General features: G+C 41.1%; 1 protein-coding gene across 1 annotated transcript in view; it reads right to left on the bottom strand.

Moving 5' to 3' along the window:
* Nucleotides 1-219: 219 nt before the first annotated feature.
* LOC137643758 (phosphopentomutase-like) overlaps nucleotides 220-22,046 on the bottom strand; it is a 36,256-nt gene continuing 14,429 nt past the window's right edge. Inside the window, exons 6-14 of the mRNA XM_068376448.1 lie at nucleotides 10,397-10,589; nucleotides 8,811-9,080; nucleotides 7,609-7,793; nucleotides 5,339-5,516; nucleotides 4,253-4,366; nucleotides 2,567-2,679; nucleotides 2,280-2,382; nucleotides 1,102-1,328; nucleotides 220-786 (exon numbers count right to left, since the gene is read on the bottom strand). Of these exons, the coding sequence (XP_068232549.1) occupies nucleotides 684-786; nucleotides 1,102-1,328; nucleotides 2,280-2,382; nucleotides 2,567-2,679; nucleotides 4,253-4,366; nucleotides 5,339-5,516; nucleotides 7,609-7,793; nucleotides 8,811-9,080; nucleotides 10,397-10,589 (1,486 nt within the window). The 3' untranslated portion in view covers nucleotides 220-683. The remainder of the gene's footprint in view (nucleotides 787-1,101; nucleotides 1,329-2,279; nucleotides 2,383-2,566; nucleotides 2,680-4,252; nucleotides 4,367-5,338; nucleotides 5,517-7,608; nucleotides 7,794-8,810; nucleotides 9,081-10,396; nucleotides 10,590-22,046) is intronic.

The following is a 22,046-nucleotide window of genomic DNA, read 5'->3' as shown; positions in this document are numbered from 1 at the left end:
AAAAACATAAATGAAATGAAATCACCAAGTGTCTTGATAAGGACTATCTAATCACAGTCTTCGGAAATATATTATATTCATGAAAATAAATGCAGTATATTTTTAGGTTGGAGGAACGTAGAGAGTAGAGGTCCCCTTTTTGGTTTTGTTTCATTTGTTGATGTCGGCTACCCCCCAAAATTGGGGGAAGTGCCTTGGTATATGTATGTATATTTTTAGGTGGGAGAATGATATACAGTTTACGCAGGATTATGTATATTGGACAAATGCCAATATGAATTCTGATTAGTTACACCAGATTGTATAAATGCTCTACACATATTCTAAATCGGTACATTAAAAAGAATTGTACAGTTAATCTTTTGTTTAAACAAATAAATACATACAGACATTCCAAGTTCTGTAACATTTTCTATGCACATTTAGCATTTACAATAAGACTTGTACTCGTCTATTTATTTACATAAAATCCACTGAGAATTAACACGTTCACATTACTTACTAAAACTACTGGACCCCAAATTAAATCAAAACTGAATATCATACATCAATTAGGCCACAGATCTGAATCAATGGAAGCTTTAAGGCAATCACGTTACACTTTCAATTAGGCAAGGCAAATTAGGTAGCACAGTAGTTACTCGTAGCAAAAATATTACGGATGAAAAAATACTCTGTTATCTTCAGTCAGCTCGAGGAATAAGATTGTTTTCCTTGGGTTGCATAAGTTCTTCAACCACGGCTTCCACCACCTCTGCAAGTTCAGCTTTCAGCGCAGCCCAGTCACTGAAAGGTCAAAATAGATAAGTCAAAAGAGTAAGGACATTATCAATTTTCAAAATGTTTATTGAAATACTTTGGCATATTTTATCTGTGAGCCATTTTCTGAGGATGCTGAATAGCACTGTCAGAAACAAAATACTGTACAGTATATTCACTGACACTAATAATATCTATTACATACAATTGAACAGTTTATACTGATTCAAATTTAGACCAACTAAAAACAAGATACTGTATACTGTACAGTTTACTACAGGATAACATGTTCAGGAAAATAAATGCTAATAAACTTTTCTAAACTAAAAATTTAATACTTACTGTTGTTCAGGTTTGGCACACATCTCCGAGTAATACTTTATCTTTGGTTCGGTTCCACTCGTACGCAGAGTTAGCACACATCCATTTCCAAAGGAGAAGGTTATCATCTGACTTGAAGGGGACACAGGCAAGACTGCTTTTTTGTCAGGTTGTGAAGAGTCGTATCCAGTTGTCAGATCTCTAATGTCATTAATGATAAATTTGCCACCACCAACTGACTTTGGATACTGCAAGAAAAAGATTATTTCAATTGTAACTTTAAAAAATGAAAAATAAATAATATCAGACATTTTCACCTCTGTTGACTAATGCTAAAGGGGAACGGGTTATCATTTACATCCTTTTGTGGCATACTAGAGACAATACTCAAAGCGAAGGTGGATGGACTGTATCAAGAATGACCTTCGATCAAAGGGATTAACTGGTGATGAAGTGTGGGACAGAGGTAGAGGGAGAAAGCTGTCCAGAAACATCGACCCCATATAAAGGTGGGAAACGATGCAGACAAAGAAGAAGAAGAGGAAGAAGAAGAGACAATAATATAGGTGCGTTGCAGCAACCATGCAGACCCAGATTGCATACTTTTCTACCTTTTACTTTTCAACTGTTCTCTTTGGCCTCTTCCATCTTAGCTGTCCTGCTACTTCACCTTTATCTTACTTCTCTTTTCCCCTAGCAAGATTATTTCATTTATCATTCTATCTTTAGCTGAAAGCGCAGTATTTTGAAACTTTCAAGTCTGGTATAAAAGACTTTGCCTAAGGCTCCAACTTTTGCAGTTTACCCACTCCTCAGTCCTCAAATTGAAGTCCTTATACACAACATACAAGTATTTCATTCTCGATCCTTAAGGAACTTATTTATCAATCAAAAATATCTCAATGGCATTCATGAATAAGTTAGTCAGGACTACTAATTGTTGAGGCAGTATATTTTACAAAGGGAAGCCTGTTGAAGTATTGTTTTGCAATGAATGGAATTAATCATTTGTTCTTTTATCTGTGAGCTTCTCAGAAGGGATCATCTAAATTATCGAGGTGAAACTAAGATTTACTATAAATAAAACTGCTTCAGCAAATACAATATAATAAATATGGATTCAGAGATACCCCAATACTACAAATTAATCAAATTACAATGCCTCTAGAAATTATTAAAAAACATTATCAAGAACTCACTGTATTAGGGCCTTCAAAGTTTCTCATTCTGTCGAACATCTTGCTGATGGTATTCTGGTCGTGGCATATATAGTAAGAATTGTTGCTTACGTGGTATCCATATCTGAAACAAGTAAGAAGTTTTAAAGATCGTGATTCAAAAAATATATTACTGTATAACGCCAAGAAAAAATAAATTCCTTTCCTTACATAAACAAGTTATCTGACAGCCGTAAGCAAGGTAAATTTAACGGTAAAGGAATGGTTTGCCACAACTCTACTAAAGTAATACAACATAAAGAACTTACGTCGTATAAATGTCCTGTAATTTGTCTTGTAGTGTCATATTATGTTCCATGGCTAGGTAAGTTGACATTTCAGCTAATCGCATGGCTGCAGATACCCCGTCTTTGTCCAGAACCTGTTTCAAGAAAAAAAGGTTTGGAACAAACATAATTAAAAAAAATAATTTCAGGATAGGAAAACTTACTTATACTGTAGTGCCATAGCCTGTGTACCATGGTCTTCCACTGTCTTGGGTTAGAGTTCTCTTGCTTGAGGGTAAACTCGGGCACACTACCTATCTTATTTCTCTTCCTATTGTTTTTAAGTTTTATACTTTATATATGAAAGATTTGATTTAATATTGTTACTATTCTTAAAATATATTATTTTCAATGTTCATTACTTATCTTGTAGTTTATTCATTTCTTTGTTTACTTTCCTCACTGGGCTAATTTTCCCTATTAGAGCCCTTGGGCTTATGGCATACTGTACCTTAGCTAGGAATAATAATATAATAAAAATGTAACTAATGTCATATAAGTAGCCTTCCTGGCATCACACTCACTAATATACTGTACTATTATAATTTCTAAAATAAATAACTATGTGCAAATACTATATGTATATTGTACAGTACTGTATTAGTGTACACTATGTCTAATTTTCTCTTTGGTCTCTAACAAGATTTTTCATGAACTTCAATACATACAACAAAGTTATGAATGTTAAATTATTTAAAGAATATTTACCACAAATCATATTAAACTGAATCAATAGAACATTCCTTTAGTTTCCTTTTTACCGTACAAATTCGTTCATTTTACTAAAACGAAACTATAATTAATTAATAATTTGTTCATAACCATACTTAGTTAAGTCATAATTACCATAAGAAATCCACATTTAAAACCAAAGTTTTTATTAATAATCACGTTATTATTTGTCATTCGTTCATTGATTATATTGTCTATGACTTGATCAAGATTTCATAAAAGTTTTTATTATTAATCACGTTATTATTTGTCATTCGTTCATTGATTATATTGTCTATGACTCGATCAAGGTTTCATATACAAGTGAACGTAAGCAACATTTAATTCAGCCTTTAAATACAATATGGATAAATATTCAAGTTCTCATCCAATGGAGGTGACGATTTAAATAAACTTTCATTCTGGTTTATCACAACTAAATAATTCTTGAGATCTTAAGAAAATACAGTACAAGCTGAGTTGTTCCTTAAAATTTAACATCATAACATTGATGGAGCTTCAATGATGTCACATTACATTGTTTCCACATTGATGATGTCATAATAGTGTTATTTTATGTGTGACGTCACTGTACAGTACTTACAATCGGTACTAAAATTGACTCTATATACTGTAGATTCAGTGGTCTCTTAAGTTTTGTAAAACAGAAACATAAAAGGGACACTGTATATGATACTTCAATCATTTTCCCAAAACACTATGAACAGAATTTCTTTCCTTCGCATTTGTATTAATACAGGAAAGGACCTTGACCTTCTTCATACATGATACTTGAAACTGGCTATGACTTACATAGCATAGCATTAATTCTAATATGTAATTCACAGAGTTGACTTATGTAAAGGTTGATTTTGGACTAGCATAAAAAATTTCTAGAGTGGCCAAATAATATATTAAAAACAATAATTTCTTTTAAAAACTAAAATGGTACTTTACCTCACTCCCGTTCATAAAGCCGATGGCTTCTTCAAAAGCAAACAGCACGGTCTTGTCCTTATTTAAAAGATCATGTGCAGAATTACCCATCCACTTAAAGCCGGTTAAAGTTTCCTGTAGAAGGGAAGGAAATTTAAAATTACTACAGTATATTAAAATTCTGAAAATAATCAAATACTATACAATATATTTAAATATACACCCATATGTCTTTTTATCTTGATCTCTCCCAGAAATATGATGAATTTACTATCTTCGTATTACAACCATCTCCGCATCAAAATCAAAATTAATAGTATAAAAATTGCAATGTACATATTTTCAATTCAAATGGTTCCCTCCTAATGGGCTTCTGTCCTTCATATGTACATGACCAGACTTCAGTTTGAGAGAAAAGTAGGTTACTAGTAACTTGAAACTTCATTTGAAGCTGTTTGACGTAAATGCGAGAATTATCATATGTGTATAAACAAACTCCCATTACTGTATTTCAGAAAAGAACAATTATGTAAAAAAAATTAGCTTACTGTTATACAAACTCACATTATTATTATTAATATTACTATCCAAGCTACAACCCTATTTGGAAAAGCAAGATGCTATAAGGGGCTCCAACAGGGAAAAATAGCCCAGTGAGGAAAGGAAATAAGGAAATAAATAAATGAAGAGAACAAATTAATAATAAATCATTCTAAAAAAAGTAACAATGTCAAAACAGACATGTCATATTTAAACTATTAACAACATCGAAAACAAATATGTCATAAATAAACTATAAAAAGACTCATGTCCGCCTGGTCAACAAAAAAGCATTTGCTCCAACTTTGAACTTTTGAAGTTCTACTGATTCAACTACCCGATTAGGAAGATCATTCCACACTTGGTAACAGCTGGAATAAAACTTCTAGAGTACTGCGTATTTCAGAAAAAGAACAATTATGTAACAAACCAATGTGCTTACTGTTCATATTACATAGCTTGTTTGGTGTAGTTCAAACAAATCAACCCAAAACCACAGGAGTTAAGAGTTATAATTTCAATTACTAGCTATAGTAAGTCAAGAGAACAATCAACATAGCTACTTACAACAAAATTGAATCCTTCCTTTCTTCCAATTGCATCCAATATTTTAGAGGATACTGTAGAAGCTAACATATAACAATCACTCGGAGGGATGTCAGGGGTGAGCTGCTGACAACGGAACCACGCCCACCATCCCAGAAGAGCACCTTCTTCATTGCCAGTGAAGACCTTCCACTGTCCACTATGAAAAGAGACAAATAATTAATATTTTCTGAGTTCAACATCTTTTAATAAGTGATTTACATTCAATATCTTTTGATACGTGATTTAAGTTCAATATCTTATAATAAGTGATTCAAGTTTAACATCTTTTAATATGTAATTCAAGTTCAACAACTTTTGATATGTGATTCAATCAATAACCCTAAGCATCAAGTGGACAAAGGTTTTCATTACAACTGTCTGTCCTGTAATAAGGACTCAACATTCAAGAAAATATTAAAGTTTAAACCATTCCTGGGAATTTTAAAAACACATCTTGGTTACCTCATATCTATGGCAGCAAAGAGACAGTGACATAATTTTGCAATACTTACTCATGTAAATGTACAGTATTCACTTTATTCAACGAAGGCAATGGGGAATTATTGAATTGTAAAATTGACTGGAACGTAGAGAGTAGAGGTCCCCTTTTTGTTTTGTTTCTTTGTTGATGTCGGCTACCCCCCAAAATTGGGGGAAGTGCCTTTGGTATATGTATGTATGTAAAATTGACTGGTAAACTAACTTAGAACAGATGATTCCACTAAAGATCTAGATCTCTGAAACTGGACGCAGTAGCTATTCTTCATCTTTTAAAACCCCTAAACCTTTCCTCATTCATTAATTACACATTCTGCTATTCTAAATATAGCATGTAAATCACAAAGGTCACTAAAGTATGAAAGTAATGTGGAAACTATACATCTAAAAAAATTACAATGCACAATATTGTATATAATTGTAGAGAATCTTTAAATGTATTATAAAAAAAATAACTAATGATATCAGATAGTATACATAATAACTGAAACATTCATATTTTGAGAATAAAAGACACAATACATATAATTGTGCAAAACTAATTCCTAGTAAAGGACTGAAATTTCCAACTATAATTGTCCTTCTCAATTATTTTCTTTTTAAATTCAGTCCTACAAAGAGTACTATTATAATTCTCACTTAAACAGTATCTGTTCTTAGAACATTTTTTTAATCAATCATACCAAGATTATTCTAAAAAGAAAATTAAAATTACAGTACTGTATTTCTGATTAATGGTTATTAGTAAGCGAAATTATACTCAAGAATTAAATCACTTTCAGTACTTTTAAATTGTATTTACATAAGGATTGATAGTCTTTGAGCCAGGCCCAGCGCTGGATACGTGGAGGACAATTAGCTCACAGTTGCAACTGGGAGAAAACCCTGCTGTTGAAGTATAAAATAAAAGTTGGGAAAAAGGTAGGACAGAAACATGTTAGTAGGAACAGAGATAAAGTAAAAAATTAAAAGGAGAATGCAGCAAGGGTCCTAAGGGCGGATGCAAAGACCCTTTGGCATTGTCTACAGTGCCTATTGGAAACTTGGAAACATCCCTGCCTGGTGATCTGTCGGACTGGGTTTCTAGTCCCGTACAAGCTCGAGAGTTTCTTTTAGTGTCTACAACCTTACCATGCTTGTGAGCTAAAGATGAGGAGTTTGGAGGAACCTCAAGGTCTACCTGCTAAGTCATCAGCAGAAATTGCCTGACCCTTGTTCTAGCTTGAGTGGAGAGGGGCTTGGGCACTGATTATATGCAGTCTTTAGGACATTGTATTTCGACCCTTCCTGGTCCTATCTTGGGTGGAGAGGGGCTTGGGCACTGATCATATGTATGTAGGGTCAGTCTCTAGGACATTGTATTGCTACCTAGGGTATTGTCACTGTCCCTTGCCTCTGCCATTCATGAGTGACCTTCAAACCTTTAAAAGGCATACTAACTTAACTAGCCCCTAACAGAAGTACTGTACTTTCATAGAACTGTACAGTTGCTGCAGAGATTTTGAACAAAGTACAGTAAGCCCCAACCCATGATAAGGTCATAGCCAATCATGACGTCTCCTGTATTAACAGCGGTGACAACACATACCCTTAAAGTGATTATAAGTTGGTATAGTTTGAAATTTGTATCGTGACCGCTCCAAACGAGGGAGACAATGTGACTGGCTATGACATCATCAGAGGGTGGAGCTTATTTCGTCTGGAATCTTTGCGGCGACTATAGTATATTCTAAAAGTAGCAACAAACGTACTTTGTTTTCTCAGCCACAGCAAGTCTATCAGCATCAGGGTCATTGGCCAAGATCACTGTAGAATCGTTTTCATCTGCAGTTTTAAACGACAGATCAAGGGCACTCTTTCCTTCCTCGGGATTTGGGAATTTAACCGTTGGGAATTCTGGGTCTGGCACCATTTGTTCCTTCACTGGTATCAAAGGCTGACGGGAAAAAACAAAACAATAAGTTGTGATAATATAAAAATGGTCTACAGCCCTTAATACTAATCAATAGTAATTGAGAAAAAAATACAGTATTTTCCAAGAGTACTAATATCTTTTATTGTATGCGATATGGAATTTGACAATACTTTTCATGGAGTGAATTTTCAGTAAGCACCAATCAATTTATGTGGGTGGTTTTGAGATAAGAGTGAACATGGGAACTTGTACAAAAGCACCTATATCATATTCATCAATCTTCTACCGTTATCTTTAAATTATTCAGTTAGCATATGACCCTGTTTACATGAAAGGTCAGCAATTAAGTTTTGAAATAAAATGAAAAATTCACCTTCAGATGCTTTTCTGTTAGCATTTGTTTAAATTCCTAAATATATAGTTACAAATTCATGGCAGATGGAAAATTATTCGGTGCTACTAAAGCGTGATTCCTACCCTCCTTTTCTGTTCCTACCTCAATATGGGGATTCAAATCTACTATAGGGTGATACCTGCAAACCACCTAAACAAGCAAACAACCAAATAGTGTTAGGTTAGGTTAGGTTAGGTAAGGTACTCCAGGGGCACTTGGATGAACACTGCTAGCATGTTTTGAAAGATCAAGATCACTTCGTAGCAATCTTAAGCGACATTAAACAAGTTTTTGTTAGTAAATTTTTGTTACTGAATTAGGCCTTCAATTTTGCAATATTGACTCCCAAAGTTAATTATGATTGTTTAAAGTGCGTTTTATGGATTTTTCACCATGTTTTATAGAATAGAATAGATTAAAATAGTGTCAAGAAGTATGTTTTATCTATCCTTTGAGAGGAATCACCTCATACCCAAAAAATAGGGTAGGAATCACACTATAGTAGAATCCTGATGATAGGAATCACACTACAGTAGCACCAATTATTCATATATATATATATATATATATATATATATATATATATATATATATATATATATATATATATATATATATATCAAAGTAAAATCCCCTTGTCTTACTTTGAAATTGCAAGACTTGAAAGCCTGGACCATATAATCGTGAGAGACTCCGTGCATGGCCGTGACTGTGAACTTGAGCGGGGACTTTTGGTTCTTCTCCTTCTGTAACATGGAATCGCTGAGCTTCGAAAAGTACTTTTCGGACATTTCAGACAGAGGATCGCTGAGCTGAGGGTCAGCCAATGCCTTCTCGAGGTCCCAAGCATTTTCCCACGGCTCAACATTTTCTTCGATGCTTGTCTGTATGCCTCTGTCGTGAGGGGGTATAATCTGAAATAGGCAACAGAAATTAATTTCTTCCATTTTTTTATTAGAGAAATATACAGTTTGTTGTTTTGTACATATTAATTCTTGCTAAATAAAGTTGGAAAACTTAAATATATTAAATTTACACTTAAGGGATGACCCTGACCTCTTACATTACTACATACTGATAGAATGTGCACATTAAAATTAAGTAACATTTTGTCAACGAAAATTTTATATTTTCAGAGGTTACACAAATCAAAAGCAGCACAAGAGCAGAAACTAACAATTATTCAAATAATTTGAAATGTACTACATCTTCTTGACCTGATTATGATCATCATATGAAGGATAAAAAAAAAAAAAAAAAAAAAAACAGCACAGCATTTTAGAATTTTGGTTGAAAGCTCTGGGAACAAACCATTTTAAAACATGACAGTAGTTGGAAGGTCAAGGAACACAACATTTTATAACATGTCATTAGTTGGAAGGTCAAGGAACACAACATTTTATAACATGTCAGTAGTTGGAAGGTCAAGGAACACACAACATTTTATAACAAGACAGTAGTTGGAAGGTCAAGGAACACACAACATTTTATAACAAGACAGTAGTTGGAAGGTCAAGGAACACACAACATTTTATAACAAGACAGTAATTGGAAGGTCAAGGAACACACAACATTTTATAACAAGACAGTAGTTGGAAGGTCAAGGAACACACAACATTTTATAACAAGACAGTAGTTGGAAGGTCAAGGAACACACAACATTTTATAACAAGACAGTAGTTGGAAGGTCAAGGAACACACAACATTTTATAACAAGACAGTAGTTGGAAGGTCAAGGAACACAACATTTTATAACATGACTGTAGTTGAAAGGTCAAGGAACACACAACATTTTATAACAAGACAGTAGTTGGAAGGTCAAGGAACACACAACATTTTATAACAAGACAGTAATTGGAAGGTCAAGGAACACACAACATTTTATAACAAGACAGTAGTTGGAAGGTCAAGGAACACACAACATTTTATAACAAGACAGTAGTTGGAAGGTCAAGGAACACACAACATTTTATAACAAGACAGTAGTTGGAAGGTCAAGGAACACACAACATTTTATAACAAGACAGTAGTTGGAAGGTCAAGGAACACACAACATTTTATAACAAGACAGTAGTTGGAAGGTCAAGGAACACACAACATTTTATAACAAGATAGTACTGTAGTTGGAAGGTCAAAAAACACATAACATTTTATAACATGGAAGGTTAAGTACCACATATTTTATAACTTAAGTTGCAATGTTAAGAATAACTAACAAATGCTGACATACCTGAGCTCCATTCTCCCAGTAAACCTTATAGCCATTGTCCTCTTTAGGGTTGTGAGACGCCGTCACCATAACGCCCGCTGCAGCCCCCAACTGGACGACGGTGAACGGCACGAAGGGCGTCGGCACTATCTTCCCCAGCAGGTACACTCTGATGCCTGCATTCAAAAATGCAGCTGCAGCCAGCCTGGCAAATCTGAAACATGAAAAGCGAAATTATAATTTGTCAACGAAACAATATCCAACAGGTTTTGTAGAATTGAGACCAAAGCCCTCAGGGGGATATTGGGAGTTAAATGGCAGGCCAGGATTAAAAAATGAAACTATATAAGTGATTACTCGAGTGCCATACGTGGATGATATCATGGTGAGGGGTAGATGGAGATGGTTTGGGCATGCTCTTCGCACTCCCAAAGAAAGATTAGTTCACCAAATTTTCAACTGGGCTCCACAAGGCACTAGAAGAGTTGGAAGATCCAGGCCTACATGGCTGAGGACTATGAAGCGTGAAGTAGATGATGAATGGAGAAGTATTGATTCAAAAGCTCAAAATAGAGACGACTGGCAAAATCTAACCGAGGCCTTTTGCGTCAAATAGGCGTAGGAGGAGATGATGATGATAATGAAAGAAATCTCTAACGATAAGGGAAGACAAACTTACAGAAGAAACTACTGTTTTTTTTTTTTTTAAATATCAGAGAAACATAACAGTTGATAAAACATAATGATAAATTGTACGAGAAAATAAAACGGAGAAAATATAAAGAAATAAAGAAATGTTTGACGATGAGGAAAGACAATCACGGAGAAGAAACTACACTATTTTTTTTTGCAAATTAAATTAGAGAAACATTACAGTTGATAATAATAAAAAATTGTAAGATACAATTAAAATTGTTGTCTCTAAAAAGATATAAGTTTGCTTAATATTAAATTGGATTAAAAATAAACAAATTCATATGAGAGAGAGAGAGAGAGAGAGAGAGAGAGAGAGAGAGAGAGAGAGAGAGAGAGAGAGAGAGAGAGAGCTCATTATCCATAAACTAGTGTAAGTGATAAGTCAAAAATGACTGCCATATATTTAGATAGATATGCACGCACACGCACACCCCTCTCTCACCCTGACATGACAAAGATATGACTACTCCCTCTTCCCCCCCCCCATACCCGAGGGACGGGGAGAGCTGAGCGTGACCGAAAATATTATTTTTGGGCTCAAGCCATGGCGTCCTGATGGAAGGATCCTTTATGGTAGCTTCCTTGGGTAATCACTACTAGGATTTTCCCAGAGAATTAAACCACAGGTTATCACAGAATTCTAACTTCTGGAGCGAGTATCCTAAAGGTTTCCCCTTAAGACATCGTGTAACAACAGGGGACACGCATGTATAGACGTGCCACATAGCTATCTGCACCCCATATAGAGTTAACGCTTCAATATGGCGGACAGGGAGTGGCTGGGAGCTGAGCCGCAGCCGATCTAGATGTGGCGATATCGGTACTCGCGATGTAAACAGACGGACGCCATTGCTTTTGATGACGTCACGTCCGTCCTCATTCCTTTGCTAGTAGCTCGCTCGATTGGACGTATTTTTCCCTTTGTGCGACTTTATCTACTTGCATCCTCGCTATGTCTCAACCGTCAGCTTCACCTTCTTCTGGAAAGTTGAGTACAAAGGTTAAAGTATTGTTTAAATAAGCTCTGGCCTTAAAGTAAATCTTACTTTTCGAGATATTTGCATAATTGTGGCAGAGCTTTGCCAGACCGGTCAGCGCCATTTTATGACGCTGCTGTTGCTTGCATGCCTTATTTAGTTAGCCGCAACAGCCTTACCGGTATATAAATTACTAATCAGCGCTATTAGTTATTTAGTCTTCATAGCTAGGAACTTTATATCGTGTTTTTGACGCATTAATTAGGGTCTTCGCTGACCCCATACCAGTAGGCTTTGATTAGCCCCTAGGCCAGTGAGCCTATACCAGTGTTAATGCATGATATCCCAGTGATCCTAGTGTTAGTTATGAAGATTTTGGCATTATTTTACAATACCATTGACAGTGATGCAAGTGTTTTTTGCCTTCAGGGACCATATAGGGGGTAGGTTATCTTGAGTGCCTTGCTAACCTAACCTTATGATAGGACCCCTATATGCTCTCTTCATCCCTAGCCCTAGGGCTTCCCTCTGGTAATCTTGTATCCTATTACATGTGATAGGACAAGACTCCTCAGAGTACTATATCGCCTCCCCACCTAAGGGAATGACCCCTCCCTTAGTGTTGCGGACCTTAAAGGTAGGATCACCTCCTTTAAGCTGAATCGGTCCTGGACCTTTTCCTTGCGATACGTCTTCTCCCTTCCTTGATTAGGGTCTAACGACCCTAATCCAGGTTAGGTTGGGAGGGTTGGTTTATGTACCTTGCTGAAATATACGCGTGCACCGTTTTTCAGTTGGTCCACCTACTATAGGTTAGGGTGAGCATCTCCCTTCCTAGGTGGCCGCTCTGGTACATAACCCATCCTTTCTTATAAGAAGACCCTTTCCCCCCCCCAACCTATCTCTTGCCTAGCCTAACCTACCAGTAGGTTAGGCTTCATATGTCCCCTGTCCTACACTCCACCCTAGGCTGGAGTGCTGGACCCCGTGGTGCTCCCAGTGTTGTCCGCTCTGATACATAGTCCCTCCATAGTGCTATGGAGTCAGTTATCATTTGGTCGACACGAAGAGTCTCCACCCCTTCTTTGGGTACACCCTGTCCTCTCTTGGACTGCCTTAGCCCCGGCCATTGCGGCTCCTGCTTAGGATGATAGATTCACCTCTATCATGGTGGTACCTTTTCCAGAGGTGTCTTGACTAGGCTAGTACAGCCTTGCCATCCCACCTCCATCTTTGGTGCTTGTCCCTTGCCGCCTCTACCCCGGCTTTACCGCCACTACGGGTGACTTCCTTATCTTTGCCGCCTTCCCCCGAGTACCGGGGGATCGCCGCCGGCCGCCGGTTTACCGCCGTGGCCTCTCCATTCCCTCATAGCCTCGGCACACTGCCGACCCCTCCCGGAGAGCCGGCACTAGCTGCCGGCCCCCGGCCCCGGCTATGCTCCTTTATCCTTACCCCTGTCACCCTCCGACTGCCTCCGGCTGCCGGAACCGCCGCTCCTTGCCGGCGGCCGCCGCTACCGGCTGCCGCCACCCTGGCTTCTTTTGACCATAGAATGATCATTCTTGAATGCCAGAAACTCTGCTCGAGCGGCTTCCGGCGTGCCGGGGGTATGCCGGACCAGTCCGGAGGCGGCAAGATGCCTTGCACCCCTTCTCTCAGCTATCTTTACTAGCGATAGCTCCTAAAAACCGCACCTAGACGGCTTGTTAACGCAGACAAATTGGTACGGAATCGTACATTTTGTTCAGTTTTCACTCTGTCTTCTTGCGTGTTTCATCTTTCCAGCACGCTACGTGTAATTGGCACGTCTGGTTGCCGGAACCTTACTAGGATCTCATGATCCCCAGACTTTCTTGATAAGATTTCAAGCCTAGTCTATATGGTAATTCTAAATGGAATTCCCATTATCAAGACACCTTCCATGGAGGCCTACGGCCACCTGGGACTGTCTGATGCTACGGCAACCAGCCGGGCGGGTTACACGAGGCATGCGTCTGTCTCCTTTCACCCACCCTTCTGTGCATCACAATTAACTTATGTTAATATTAACTTGTTAATAATTAACTTTATATACGAGCCATATTATGACTCTACAATACTCATCGTCTCTTTCTTTTACAGGAGGAGTACGTCAAGTGTGACCACGACTTCTGCGCGGTCCGTCGGCCACACTTTTATGGACACACGGCGTGTAGGACACACGCCCCTTGTGCTCACAAGAGAGGGGATCTCAAGTACTGGGGCCCCACCACCTGTTCGGTCTGCCAAGAATGCCTACAGAAAGCATTCTATGACCCTCCCTCAGCGGAGATTCGGGACACTGCTCGGGACAACCTACGCAAGTGGGTACGTGGCTTTCAAAAGAACGCCACTGGACCATACCTAGCCACAGAAGAAATGAGGTCTTTGCTGTTCCCAAAGGCCTCACCAGACTCAGTGGTCCCAGTTGAACAGATCCCCGTCGTCCAGATCACAGTGGAACCTGATACTGTCATGGCTCAGTCCATGAGTGATTGTCACCTGGATTCAGAACATGATGAACACATGTCAGAGATCTCGGAGGACACCGAGAAAACCCTTATGGCCCAGGGTGAAGGGGAGGATGATGAAGAAGAGGACCGGGTAGTATATACCGAGTCCGATAAGGAGGATGCCCCTCCCTCCATCCCCCCTCCTACTCCTACACCGACGGAAGTGTCTCTCCCGTCTACGTCCTCCACCACGACTCCTCTACCTACGGCACAGGATATGATTCGGCTCATTGAATCCGTGATGGAGCAGAAGCTCCAAGAAACTCACAAGATCATTCGGTCGATGGGAGGTTCCAAGGAATCTCGCAAAATCTCCATCAAGGACCTCCCCGCATGCTCGAGCGACAATCCGTGGCGGTTCGCCGAGCATATGGTCATCGCTGATGACAAGATCTTCGTCAGCGATAAGATCGGTTCCATACCCCTGGAAGAAGTGGAGTTCTTCCCCCGCTTTGAGGCGTATCCGGACTGTTACGTCCGTCTACGTTCAGAACCATCCTCAAAGGAAGAGACCGAACCGAAGGAGAAAATAGTGTTCGATCTCTCGAAGGCCCAGGCTATGCTTGCCAAAGCGCTTAAGAGCAGAGGCTTTACCTGCTCTGGACTTCCGGCTCTGAGCAAGAAGTACCCCACCTACGTTGCGCCCGATGAAGTGATGCTACCCTTCACGGAAAAGGCCTTCGCTGCCTGCCTTAAGGCTGTAGAGGAAGGGAAATCCTGCCCTGCATTGGAGGAATGCAGACCTTTCTCCGCAGCCACCCCGCCCGACACCAAACACTGGAAGGATGTGCAACACACCTTCGTGGTGGGCAAACTAGATCCTGACGTTGCTGGACGTCAGTTTAATGAGGACCTCCCCAAGCTAAACGAACACCTCCTTCGTAGGGAACAGGAAACGAAGGAGAGGCTGGCAGCATCTCTCACTCTCCAGGTCCAGATGGACGTAATGGCTGGTGACACCAGAGTCCCTGACCATTACATGGTCCTTGCCAAATCTCACATGGCAACCTTAGTCAAGGATCTGTACCATTTCATGCGAGCTCGTAGAGCCTGCAGAGAATTCGTGTTCTCCAGTGCCACTGTCAGACACGAACCCCGGAAACTGATTGCCTCCAACATCTGGGGCAAGTACCTCTTCCCGTCTGATCTAGTGAAAGAGATCACAGACAAGGCCGCATCTGAGAACAGGAACCTTCTCAACAAATGGGGCATGTCTAGGAAGAGAAAGCCCTCTCAGGATGACGGTCCTCAGCCTAAGAGGAAGCAGTCGAAGCATAGACCCCAGCAACGTCAGCACAGACGCCAGTTTCCGGCACCCGCTACTCCCCAAGTGGTCGCTCAGCCGCCACAGACCTTTCAGTTGGTCCCACAGCCGGTTTTGCCCTCATCACCGGCCTTCAACCCCACCTTCGAGCAGCACTCCACTACCTTTCGTCCCAAAGGTAGAAGCTCAGGCAGGGGTTCCGGCAGAGATTCCTCTCGCCGGCCCTCCAGAGGCAGAGGAGGACAGGGAGCTAGCGGCCGAGGCAGCAAGTCCTCGGGACCACAGAAGCAATGAAGTGCTTCCGGTGGGAGGAAGACTCCGCCACTTCCAGGATCGCTGGACCTTCGACTCCTGGGCACACAGCATCATCAAGAAAGGTCTGGGCTGGAGCTGGGCGCAACCACCCCCAACCTTCCAGCAATTCTTCCAACCTTCAACCCCCCTCTTGGAAGAATATGTGCTAGACCTCTTGAACAAGAAGGTGATAAGAAGGGTGAAGTCCACAAGGTTCCAAGGGAGACTGTTTTGTGTTCCCAAGAAAGACTCAGACAGACTCAGAGTCATTCTGGACTTATCCCCCCTCAACGTATTCATATCGAACGACAAGTTCAAGATGCTGACTCTCCAACAGATCAGAACCCTCCTGCCTCGAGGGTCTTTCACGGTCTCGATAGACCTGGCGGACGCATACTGGCACATACCAATGAACCATCACGCTTCCTCCTACCTAGGATTCCGACTCCAACGGAAAAGCTATGCCTTCCGGGCCATGCCCTTCGGACTCAACGTGGCCCCTCGGATATTCACAAAGCTAGCGGACGCAGTAGTACAACAGCTCCGCATCCGAAACGTCCAGGTGATGGCCTACCTCGACGACTGGCTAGTGTGGGCGCCCTCGCCCGAGGATTGTATAGAATCCTGCAGAAAAGTTACCCAGTTTCTCGAACACCTGGGATTCCAGATAAACGCGAAAAAGTCTCGCCTATCTCCAGCTCAGAAGTTCCAATGGTTAAGCATCCACTGGAATCTTCAGTCACACCGCCTTTCCATTCCAGCAAAGAAAAGGAAGGAAATAGCAGGGTCCGTCAAGCGACTGTTAAAATCCAAACGGATCTCGAGACGCCAGCAGGAACAAGTTCTAGGCTCTCTACAGTTCGCCTCGATCACAAACCCAGTGCTTCGTGCACAGCTAAAGGATGCAGCGGGAGTCTGGAGACGTTCCGCATCCGTCGCTCGAAGAGACCTCAAGAGACGGCTCCCAAGCAGACTTCGACTTCTTCTAAAGCCGTGGTCAGAAGCGAGGGCCCTAAAAAGGTCCCTTCCTCTCCAACACCCACCTCCATCTCTCAACATCCATACGGACACTTCATTGGAGGGTTGGGGAGGTCACTCCCACCAACAACAGGCTCAAGGCACTTGGTCTCCCCTATTCAAGACGTTTCACATCAACATCTTGGAGGCCATGGCGGTTCTTCTGACGCTGAAGAAACTCTCCCCGCCCCCGTCGGTACACATTCGCCTGACCCTGGACAGCTCTGTGGTAGTGCGTTGTCTCAATCGCCAGGGCTCAAGATCGCCCAAGATAAATCAGGTGCTCCTGACAATCTTCCGTCTGGCAGAAAGGAAGAAATGGCACCTGTCTGCAGTTCACCTACAAGGATTCCGCAACGTGACAGCGGATGCTCTATCTCGGACAAACCCGATAGAGTCGGAATGGTCTCTAGACGCAAGATCATTCTCCTTCATCTCTCACAGAGTCCCAGAACTCCAGATCGACCTCTTCGCAACGAGCGACAACCATCAACTTCCTCGATATGTAGCCCCGTACGAGGACCCCAAAGCGGAAGCGGTGGACGCCATGACCTTGGATTGGAACAGATGGGCCAAGATTTACCTGTTCCCTCCCACCAATCTTCTGCTGAAAGTCCTCTCCAAATTGAGAACCTTCAAAGGGACAGCAGCTCTAGTGGCTCCCAAGTGGCCCCGCAGCAACTGGTACCCCTTGATCCTGGAGATGCAGCCAACGCTGATCCCCCTCCCGGACCCAGTTCTCTCCCAGCAAATACAGAAGTCGACTGTCTTCGCTTCATCATCGAAAATCAAGGACCTTCATCTCATGATTTTCTCACCCTAGCCGCTAAGAAAAGGTTTGGGATTTCGAAGAAGAGTCTAGACTTCCTCGAGGAATACAAGACCGAATCCACGAGAAGGCAATACGAATCGTCTTGGAGGAAATGGGTCTCCTTCGTCAAGGCAAAGAACCCCTCGAAAATCACCATAGATTTTTGCATGTCCTTCTTCATTCACCTTCATGGACAAGGCTTGGCAGCCAACACGATTTCTACTTGCAAATCGGCCTTGACCAGACCTTTGTCATACGCCTTCCAAATAGATCTGTCTAGTGACATCTTCAACAAACTACCGAAGGCCTGTGCCCGTTTACGACCGGCACCCCCTCCGAGACCAATCACTTGGTCTCTAGACAAAGTTCTCCACTTCGCCTCCAACTTGGACAATGATTCATGCCTTCTTAAGGACCTGACTCAGAAAGTTATATTTCTCTTCGCTCTAGCTTCGGGAGCCCGAGTCAGCGAAATAGTGGCACTATCTAGAGAAGAGGGACATATCGTTTTCAATGATTCAGGAGACCTCTCCCTCTTCCCTGATCCGACGTTTCTCGCAAAGAACGAATTACCTACCAAACGATGGGGCCCGTGGAGGATATGCCCCTTGAAGGAATATGCCTCTCTATGTCCAGTAGAGAGCCTTAAGGTCTATCTTCATAGAACTTCAAACTTTGGTGGAGGCCAACTCTTCAAAGGAGAAACATCGGGCAGCAACCTGTCACTAAAACAATTGAGAGCAAAAATCACCTACTTCATTCGCAGAGCGGATCCAGACAGTACACCCGCTGGTCATGATCCTAGGAAAGTCGCTTCGTCTCTGAATTTCTTTCAGAGTATGGATTTCGAAAGCCTCAAGAACTATACAGGCTGGAAATCCTCGCGTGTTTTCTTTAAACATTATGCGAAACAAGTGCACGAAGTGAAACATTTTGTGGTAGCCGCAGGTAGTGTTATGAAACCTGCTCTGAACTCTGCTTAGAACAGTGAGTTATTAGGGACTCTAACTCGTCGGGTGCCTATGTTGACCCTCAAGTGATACGTAGTGAAGCAGAAACCACCTTGTGTTTTCTTTAACTGTTCTTACCTCAGGTGAAATGTCATAGTAGATTACCACATGAGTGCTACATGCCACGTGCATGACGTGTGTTACATAAAGACTAACGTTCCGTAGAACGAGTGCCTACTAATACTTGATTCTTCCCTTTCAGACTCAAGAGCACGCCTTTATGACTATGTACATTTTTATCAATGTAAATGTTTTTTACTATTTATTGCATGACATGTATTGATTTACCTGCAATTATATAATAAAATGTCTATTTTATTACTTGTGCGTCTCCCTTGCTCCTTTCTTACTATGAAATATACTATTTGTCATAGTTTTATTACCCTTTATTCCTGGTTAAGGAAAATGCCAGGATTTACTCCGGGCATTTATTTATATAGAGCAAGTAAGTCTCCTTAGCGAATACTTACTCAATTATGAAGATGAGTCAACTCCATACACGAAGTGTTCAACCACCACTTCTTCAAGTTTGTTTCGACACGAATACCAAATCGCTCTGATTTATCTTATGGATCTCATTGTTCCTTCAGCCTATATGAATAGCCTTCCCATGACCACTTTGATCTTAGCATAGCCCGTGGGGACTTCCATGCCAGGGGGGCAGGAAGGCAACTGCCTCACGGTAGCTCTAGTATAGACCACTATGCTTTCGGCTCAATGTTTTAGCACTCACTTATAAAGGGAAAAAGTCTACCACGATACACTAATTCTCTGGTACTCTTCCATCAGGAAGCCATGGCTTGAGCCCAAAAAACGGATTTTGAGCGAAGCGAAAAATCTATTTTTGGGTGAGATAGCCATGGCGTCCTGATGGACCCACCCTGTCTGTTATCAGGTCCCGCCCTGCGCCGCTGTATCATGGTGATGAGCGAGCTCCAGACTTTCGGAATGAGGACGGACGTGACGTCATCAAAAGCAATGGCGTCCGTCTGTTTACATCGCGAGTACCGATATCGCCACATCTAGATCGGCTGCGGCTCAGCTCTCAGCCACTCCCTGTCCGCCATATTGAAGCGTTAACTCTATATGGGGTGCAGATAGCTATGTGGCACGTCTATACATGCGTGTCCCCTGTTGTTACACGATGTCTTAAGGGGAAACCTTTAGGATACTCGCTCCAGAAGTTAGAATTCTGTGATAACCTGTGGTTTAATTCTCTGGGAAAATCCTAGTAGTGATTACCCAAGGAAGCTACCATAAAGGATCCTTCCATCAGGACGCCATGGCTATCTCACCCAAAAATAGATTTTTCGCTTCGCTCAAAATCCGTTATATAACGGATTTTGAGCGAAGCGAAAAATCTATTTTTGGGTGAGATAGCCATGGCGTCCTGATGGAAGGTTCCTTTTTGGTAGCTTCCTTGGGTAAATAACTACTAAGATATTCCCAGAGAATTTAACCACAGGTTATCACAGAATTCTAACTTCTGGAGCGAGTATCCTAAAGGTTTCCCTTTTAAGACATCGTATATCAACAGGGGACGCATGTATTAACGCGCCACATAGCTATCTACACCCCGAACAGAGTTAATGCTTCGGTGTGTAAGGGTTGAGAATAGCTGGGAGCCGTTCCATAGCTAATCTCATTCGTGGCTACTACTGATACTCGAGACGTAAACAAACGGGCGCCATTGCTTAAATGACGTCACGTCCGTCTTTATCCTGAAGCCAGTTGCTTGCCCATCACCATGATACAGCAGAGCAGGGTGGGACCTAAAACTGGACGAAGTAGCAGGGAGGGTCCATCAGGACGCCATGGCTATCTCACCCAAAAATAGATTTTTCGCTTCGCTCAAAATCCGTTTTTTGGGCTCAAGCCATGGCGTCCTGATGGAAGAATACCAGAGAATCAATGTATCGTGGTAGATTTTCCCCTAATAGTAAGTGCCAAGGCATTGACAAATTAGCATAGTAATCTTGGTAAAGAACCGTAGGGAAGAAGCATCCTGCCCCCCTTGGCAGTGAAGTTCCCACGGGCCATGCCGACGTCAAAGTGGTATTGAAGGACTATTCATCCTGATAGAAGAACTTGAAGAACTTGGAGATGAAGCTGAATGTTTGGTATTTGTATAGGAACATTCTGAAAAGCAGACCAGTGGTGGTTGGGCACTGTATGTTGAGAAAGATGATTCATCTCCAGGGTATGAAGAGTAAGTATTCGTATTGGAACATTACATAATCAGAGTGAATATAAATTAAGAGTTAGTATCTTAATTTCTCCATAAACATAAGGAAAAAAGGGGATAATAAAACTATGACAGGCATGTATTTCATAGTAAGTAGGAGCTGATTGAGACGCACAGATAATAAAATAGAAATTTTATTTCACAATTGCAGAAATTAAATAAATTACAGCAATAAGTAAAGTTTATTTACAGTAATCAAAATGTACATAGTAATAAAGACTTGCTCTTAAATCTGAAAAGGAATTTCAAGTTTATTAGTAGGCACTCGTTCTCGAGGAACGCAAGTCTTTGAATAAAACACATCATGCTCAGGGCATGTGGCACTTGTGTCACAACTATGACATTTCACCTGGGATAAGAACAGTTATAAAAGCACTAAGTGTTTTCGACATCACTATGTATCGCTCGAGGGTCAACATAGGCACCCGAAGAGTTAGAGTCCCAAGTAACTCACTGTTCTACGCAGAGTTAGGTGCAGGTTTCATAACACTACCTGCGGCTACCACAAAATGTTTGACTTCGTGCACTTGTTTCGCATAATGTTTAAAGAAAACGCGCGAGGACTTCCAGCCTGTGAAGTTCTTAAGGCTTTCAAAGTCCATACACTGAAAGAAATTCAGAGATGATGCAACTTTCCTAGGATCATGACCAGCGGGTGTACTGTCAGGATCTGCTCTGCGAATGAAGTCGGTGATTTTCGCTCTTAATTGTTTCAGTGACAGGTCGCTGCCCGATGTTTCTCCTTTGAAGAGTTGGCCTCCACCAAAGTTCGAAGTTCTGCGAAGATAGACCTTGAGGCTCTCTACTGGGCATAGAGAGGCAG

This window comes from Palaemon carinicauda, chromosome 7 (assembly GCF_036898095.1).
Source record: "Palaemon carinicauda isolate YSFRI2023 chromosome 7, ASM3689809v2, whole genome shotgun sequence".
Taxonomy (NCBI): domain Eukaryota; kingdom Metazoa; phylum Arthropoda; class Malacostraca; order Decapoda; family Palaemonidae; genus Palaemon; species Palaemon carinicauda.
Note: the sequence above shows the minus strand (reverse complement) of the source record. Positions and strands in the feature narration are given on the sequence as shown.